The sequence below is a fragment of the Montipora foliosa genome, chromosome 5 (assembly GCF_036669935.1).
Source record: "Montipora foliosa isolate CH-2021 chromosome 5, ASM3666993v2, whole genome shotgun sequence".
Taxonomy (NCBI): domain Eukaryota; kingdom Metazoa; phylum Cnidaria; class Anthozoa; order Scleractinia; family Acroporidae; genus Montipora; species Montipora foliosa.
Window position 1 is genome coordinate 35950474 of NC_090873.1, and position 7500 is coordinate 35957973.

General features: G+C 40.4%; 2 protein-coding genes across 4 annotated transcripts in view; one reads left to right on the forward strand and one right to left on the reverse strand.

Annotated features, from left to right (window-relative positions):
• Positions 1 to 1752, forward strand: part of LOC138002657 (peroxidasin homolog) — a 21707-nt gene extending 19955 nt beyond the window's left edge. The window contains exon 4 of the mRNA XM_068848658.1: positions 1113 to 1752. Within this exon, the coding sequence (XP_068704759.1) occupies positions 1113 to 1201 (89 nt within the window). The 3' untranslated portion in view covers positions 1202 to 1752. The remainder of the gene's footprint in view (positions 1 to 1112) is intronic.
• A 378-nt stretch (positions 1753 to 2130) lies between these two features.
• Positions 2131 to 7500, reverse strand: part of LOC138004080 (uncharacterized) — a 54773-nt gene continuing 49403 nt past the window's right edge. For all 3 annotated transcript variants that reach the window (XM_068850476.1, XM_068850477.1, XM_068850480.1), the window contains exon 8: positions 2131 to 3526. In XM_068850476.1, coding sequence (XP_068706577.1) covers positions 2765 to 3526 — 762 coding nt within the window. In that variant the 3' untranslated portion in view covers positions 2131 to 2764. The remainder of the gene's footprint in view (positions 3527 to 7500) is intronic.

A 7500-nucleotide genomic window follows, 5' to 3' on the forward strand; every position in this document is an offset into this window, starting at 1 on the left:
GGCAATTTGCCCCGGGGAGGAAAGAAGCTTAGCTCTTAGCTATAGCGATATTTCTTGTTTACAAACATTGACGTCACATTTCTTTTGATATTCAAATTTGCCAACCACGGAACAAAAAAAGTGATTGTTTCAACAGCCAGTTAGTTTCTGGTTGGCGTATTAAGAACAATGCGTGACGTCACGAGAAACATCGCTATAGTTTCAAAGTTTATATGGTTTGTCGTAATTCCCGGCGATAACTTGAATGCAACTCTCCTTGAATTACGATAGATCTACAAAGGTGATTGAACCTGGTTTCCACTCGATCCTTTTGATCGCAAGATGTTCAGTAACATTTCGAAGGAGAAGATTTTGGGGTCGAGATTGATTACAGGGAGTTCAAGAAAAGACGACAGTTTCGACTACGACAACGCCGCAAAACAATAACATGATTGGTTAAAAGCGGAAAAAAGAATCGTGCTGAACATGCGGCACGCGTTTTATTGCTGTACTCTGCATAAAAACAACGTGACCAAACAAACCAAACCAAACCAAATTTGAGGTTTTAATGGCAACGTGAGAGTACAAATGCGAATCTTTCATTCAGTCTATATTTTTACTCTGAAACCGCTCGTATAAATTCAATTTTAGGATATTTCGCCCACATTGTACAAAGTGAACGAGATGAAATAACCGCGAAAGACTTAGGATCGTGCAAAGTTACATTTTGAAGTGACGTTTTCGTCGCCGTCGCTGTCGTAGCTTTTGAAGTACCTTATGTCACTAGTACGACAACGTCGCGTACGTGGACTCAATTCCACTCTCATGGTCCTTACTTCAATACATCAGCCTCGCTTTTCCACTTTACTTATCAAACCCTTCCCAGTCGGGGTGTATGCAAAAAAAAAAAAAAAAAAAAAGGTAAATAACAAAAGAAAACGTGGGATGATCACGAAATAAAATTTTGTTACTTAATTCTCTTTGTCTCTTCTGCTGAGAAAGTACTAACCAAGTTTGTTTTCTTTGGAGTTCTCTTACTCATGGATGATTATTATCTTTTTGTTTTTCCCACTCGCGCAAATTTCATGTACTGGTACTGACTTTGCGTAATTGTATTTTTTTTTTAATATTAGTGTTACAAATACAAGGACAGGAAACTCAGGCAACCGGTGAACCCAGACCAGACCCGTGTTGGATTTGGGAAGAAGAACAGTGTCCGTAACGAGCTACCAACGGCTGGAAACCGTGGCCTAGCTATAGAAAGGCAGTCAGTGCTATCATAGGGACAAGTGGGTTTAGTAAGTTACAAAGTGAATGCATAGTCCATGATTGAAGAAAGATTAATGGTGAAATTATGGATTAAAAAACCACTCACACACCAATAATTTGTAGTAAATATCAAAGTCTAATTAGTGATTCACGTCATATCGGCTATGGCAATAATAGAGTCGTTGACTAGTGGGTGTTATGAGACAAACTGGTCGACCCTTCGATAAAAAGTATCCTACAAATGTTACAGTAGTTTGGTAGAGACAGCATCGATGATAGTGTACAGACACCGTGAAATACACTATTATTCCACAAACGCAGAGCCGACTTTTGTCCTACACAAGCCAACTATAGTTGTATATGTGAACGAAGAAATTTATCTACTTTATATTCGTTTTGCGACCTCGCTCCTACATCGAGTCAAAATCTTGGAATTCTGTCAAAACCGTTTGAGATGGTCCTTCAATAAATTATAACTGGAACAACTAGATCCAGTTACATTTTCTTTCTCATTACAGTATTGACTTTCTGAAGGTATCTGCGCTTTCTTTGGTGCAATTAACCACAATCCTAGACATATTAGTTGAGACACATACGCAATTTTCGAGCAGTTGTCTCAAACAAACCATGTTGCTTGTGAAAATTGGCTACCTACCTCCCCATCTCCTCTCATTCAATGTTGAAGGTCTAAACGTTCTTGTTGTTGAGTATCGTCAGCTTTGTTAGGTTCAACATTAATTAGAGGGGGAGGGCAAGGGGCAAAGGCCAAAATGATCAGGGAAGAGAGTCCTGCAAAGTCCCAATACAGTTTGTCTAGGCTTGTAGTCTCGAGCTCAGAACCCGGAAAACACCTTACTTTGTTTATAGTGATGAAGTTGCAACTACAAAGGAAATTATTATTCACGTGAACACACAATACTATTCAACTAATAATATACGTGAAAAAAAATCAGCGCGTTGATTGGCTGAGAGCACGTCAATCCCAAACTGAGTGCAGAAAAGTGAAATAAGTGCAGAAAGTTGAAATTAGTGCAATAAAGTGAACTTTTTTCATTGCATTGATAGCCAATCAAACGCGAGCCTGGATGGCGCAACTCATGGCGCAAAAGATGTCTTAGTGAGAAGCCAAAAAGAGTGATTTGGTTTGTTTACTTATTAAGCCATGTTTTGCACTGACAGTATTCGCGAGTACAAGGAAACGACGGCTAAGTCAACGGCAAAGCCACAAAACAACGTTAAAACAATTCCAAAATCTAAGAGCAAAAACGTAAGCCTGCGAATATTTCATTCGAATCTCTCGAACTTCATCAGTGATGTGAATAATAAGCTAAGATTGGCATGTAGTCCCAGGAGAGAGTTCTAAATGTGCGGGTCCCCATTCAGGCGTGCATGAGAAAAAGTCACAAAATTTTGGGGTATTTCAGACTGAAAAACAACCAAACTCCTGTGGCAGCCCCTTCAAAGTTTAGAACATGACATTGTCCCACATTTCTAGGTGTGCAAAGATTAAAACTGTTTAAGTTGAATCATTCCAAGTAAGCAAAAGTTTATGCGCCAGTCGACACCACCCTGGGAACCCATCCTCTTCTCCGATACTGCTGATCCATTCCACCATCCTAGGAGACAAATGATACACTGCGCGCGCAGCTCCCATAGCTCTGTGAAACCAAACATGAGACAACACGTCAAAGTAGCAGGAGGTGTGAACATCGTTGACCAGAATGGTGCCACTGAGGGTTACTGGAGCGTACACACCTTTCTCGAAAACAATACTAACACACTGAACCGCATCCTTTTCTGGCATTTCTTGGCCTCCCTTTACGTAAACGATGTCTCCAATCTTGACGTCCCTGGCAGGAATTACGGATTCTTTGCCATTTTTTTCCACGAAAATCAAATGGTCCTCAGTGATCTTCAGGATCTTCTTGTACCGCAAGGTTGTGATTTGCATGAATTTCTGGAAAAGGTCTGGTTGACGGTGGATGAAGGTGATCACTGGCTCTGATGTGATACTCTCGTTGGTGATCACCTGTACTTCTTCCCCTAGTAGTAAGGACTCCATTTTTCGTCTTCTACCAGAGACATCGACAAAGGTCGCAGATGCGGGATAGCAACCTCCCTCTTTTTTCTCTATCTTATCTTTGATCTCAATCACTTTCTCTTCTTCTACTTTTTTCTTGTCTTCCGGTGCGACGCTATCCAAGACGTCCTCCAAGTTGCTGTCTGTAAATTCCGTTTTGAAAGGAGCTTTCTGTTTTTCAGCAATTTTGTCTATCATCTAAAACAAAGACAGATATGTTGAGCCTTTACTTAGTCTGTTAGGTTCGTTTACACCAGTTTTCGGACGTATAGAAATGATATTAATTGAAAATAGCGGCACCTTAACTCAGAACTCAATGTCAACCTCGCAAACCAAAGGCTTTACTTATCAATTCATATGCAAAATACCCAAGTCTCTCTTAAGTATACACATTTTTTTGAAAAATGTCCAAATACAAAGATTTGGAGATAGAGATCACAAGGATGTGGAACATGAAAGCTACTACGATTCCTATATTGATCGGAGCCTTGGCCTCATAGTGGGCGTGGTCTCAAACCTCCGAAGAATACTTGGAAACAGTAGCATTGAAGAAATCGAGAAAATTACCTTGCTTGGGACAGCCCGCATTCTACGCATGCGCAGAGTACTCTCCATTAGCTAGACATCGTTTGTGCCCTCAAGTACATACATACATACATACATACATTTATTTCACGTCCCCAAGAGGCTTTTCAGTGAAATACAAATACAACAATGAAATACAATAAAATAATTCTATATGAATAAAATTTAAAATGCGCTAAGAAAAACAAATGTCATACTAATACGGTATTAGATAAATTCGGCTAGCTATCCAATAAGAGTCTTTTCCTCATCAAGGTTTTAAACGGAGCTAACGATTGACTTAACTTGATTACTTGCGGTAGAGCGTTCCAAAGAGATACCATACGATAGTAAAATGATCTTTGGCCAGTTGCGGTTTTAAAAAACGGTATATTTGACAGCTGTGAGTTTCTAGTTTTGCGTGTTGATATTGATGAACGTTTAATTTACTGATCAGATAGATACCCCGGAACAAGGCCATTCATGCATTTAAATGCCATAATTGAATCGCGATAATACATGTGTTGTTTCACGGGGAGCCAGTTGAGTTGTTTGAGAATGGGAGTAACATGATCGTATTTCTTTGACCCACTAACAATTCTACAGGCAAAATTCTGAACAGCTTGGAGTTTAGCAATGTTAGATTGTGAAGTATTGCTCCAGACTGGAGAGCGATAAAAAAGTTTACTAAAAACTAACGCATTGATAATGATAATTAAAGTGCGTTTATCAAAACAATGTTTAACACGATTTATCTGGCCTAGTCGCGACATACAAGAAGCGACAGTTGCAGTGACATGATCGTCAAAAGTTAAACTTGTGTCCAATATAACACCAAGGTCTCTGGCAGCCTCCACTGGAGCAAGCTGTTTTCCAAGGAACGAAAGCTTGAAGTTGCGGGTCCTGGCGACTCAATGTTTACTGCCACAAACTAGGAGCTTCGTCTTGTCAGGGTTTAGCAGTAACTGGTTATCAAAACACCAGTTACGTATTCTTATAAGGTCTTGATTTATTTCTGCGGCTATGCGTGATTGATCTTGAAGCCGGAAAGACAGCAAGAGCTTAGTGTCGTCCACGTAGCACTGGATAGAACAATGTTGTGGAACTGATGGCAAGTCATTCATATAAATGCTAAAGAGGATTGCACTTGGTCACGAACGAAAACAAACGGCAGGATAAGGAGATTAAATAATAAATTACTAATCGACAGGATGCTTTGCTTCAAAACTCGCTGTTTAAGTTCACTGACTTGCTGGCGTAAAGCGTTCGCTACGGCGGCATTTAGTTCAATATTTTTATCCTTTAACTGTTGTACCCTGACTTCAAGTTCCGCTTCTCTTTCGAGCTTTTTCTTCCTTTATCCAGACGTGGCATGGCGGCGTACGACGGTGTAACGGAAAGCCAAGAGAGCTTAGAAATTTCTGAGAGTGGAAATTACTTCCTATCTTCTCCACCGACGCTGGACAAGGACTACAGTCCACATCTCCTTCAATCTGCTGAAGAGCATCTTGATTTTACTCGCGAATCAATGAAGGTGTCCGAGAATGAAACTGAAGGACTATCACGACAGAGCAAGTTTTCTTCAACTGGTACCACTCGACAGGAACGTAGCAAGTTCAAGGTCCACAAGGTCTAACTGTAAAGGTTTCTTAAGTAAATTATTGATGCTGCGAGCAACAACGAAAATGCGATTATTCGATCTCCCCAGCATAAATGTGAGCTCGCCGACAACCGGCTATTACTTCGAGTAGAAGAGCACAGAACAGGTCATCAGAAAGGAATGCAAATAATTATTACATTGAGTCGAATAATTTTGTACCCACACATCTCATAATAATAATTAGATCAAGTTGAATTACGGAAATGCTTGGAAGTGTGGCAGTCTGGCAGTGTGGAAGTGTGGAAGTGTGGCAGTGTGGAAGTGTGGCAATCTGGGAGATTTCCACACTTCCACACTGCCACACTTCCAAACTTCCACACTTCCAAGCTACTTCCAAAATTCAACCTGATCTAATTATTATTATGAGATGTGTGGGTACAAAATTATTCGACTCAATGTAATAATTATTTGCATTCCTTTCTGATGACGCGTCCTGTGCTCTTCTACCCGAAGTAATAGCCCGACAACCTGGAAACGGAGCGTTTTCCTCTCTCTCGAAAATGTGTCTTTCTCCGTCTGCACTGCAGAAATAAAGAGCATCTGGTCTGAAATCAAAACTATCCATGAAAAACTTGTTGAACCTCATAAGCTCAAAGAAAACGAGAAGTAAAGAAATGATAATCGGCGAATTCACACCCTTCAACAAAAGAATCAAGATCTACCGAAGGAAATTTGCATGTTGAAAGACCAGCTCAGAGAGCAAAACAACGTGCTTAGAAATATCTCCGAGGAGAGGGAATCTTACAGAACTGCTCTTCAAATCATGACCAAGAAAGAAATGCTCATAAGGAGAAAGATCTTTCATCACAACCTGTTTCTGCTGATCCTGACGCTCAACAAGGCGGTTGGTCTATTCAACAAAATACACGGCATAACAGAAGAAGCTCGAAGAGCACTAAGTCGTCATCAAAGTCAGGAGATTCATATGCTGATGCTAACAACAACAACGACAACAATAACAACTAGCATACACGAAAAGCAGTAACCGTTATTGTAGGTGACTTGATCATCGAAAATATTCGCGGCTGGAGCATTTCTAAAAACAATAAGGTGGTCGTCAAGTCTTTTCCAGGTGCAACCACTGGTAACCGGTCGCGTCGCCCACAAGTTAACTCGCCTACAGGTTAACTCGCCTACACCGAAGTTAACTTGCCTACACGTTTGAAGTTAATTCGCCTACACATAAAGTTAACTCGCCTACACATTCGAACTTACTGTTGATGTTATAAGATAAAGCAAAAACAAGAAGTTTACATGACAACTAATTATCAGGCAGAAAAACGAACCATCGATCGGATATCCGATTTGAGTTTTCGTCTGTCAGCGGCATTTAATTTCAAATCATTCTTTACCAGTTCACTTTTGACTGCGCGACCAGATGGTTTTCGTCGATTCGCAAGAATTTCATGCCAAATTGTATGAAAGGGTAGGATACCATTTCAGAAATCTTTAAGGTAAAAAGTTAAGTACCGTATTTACTCGTATAAGCGCTGCCCTCGAATAAGCGCGGCACCGCCGGTGCGGCGCTTGTTCCAGAACAACAAAGGAGTTCGCTCTCACCGCTGATATTTTCGCTCTCGTTATCATGAAACTCTCGGGGTTTTTTTTCACCGCGTGAATTTCTCTCGTAATTCTAGATTTACTATCAGTTTAGTATCAGTCCATAGGAAAATTAACAGATAGAAAGTGTACCGTTGAAAAAAAATATAGAAAAAGTACACTGGTACAGTGTTTAAATAAGCGCCGCCCTCGAATAAGCGCATATTTCTGCTCCAGATCGGCAACTTTCTTTTTCAATTTCAAAACCAAGTCCTCTAGATCTTCATTTTTCACGTGAAGTGCGGATAGTTTCTCTTGCAGCTCAGATATTAATAAATCTTTCTCAGATTTCTCGAGAAAATCAGAGTTAGATTCTCGGTCCGGTGTCTCTATTTCCGCTGTTTCCGGA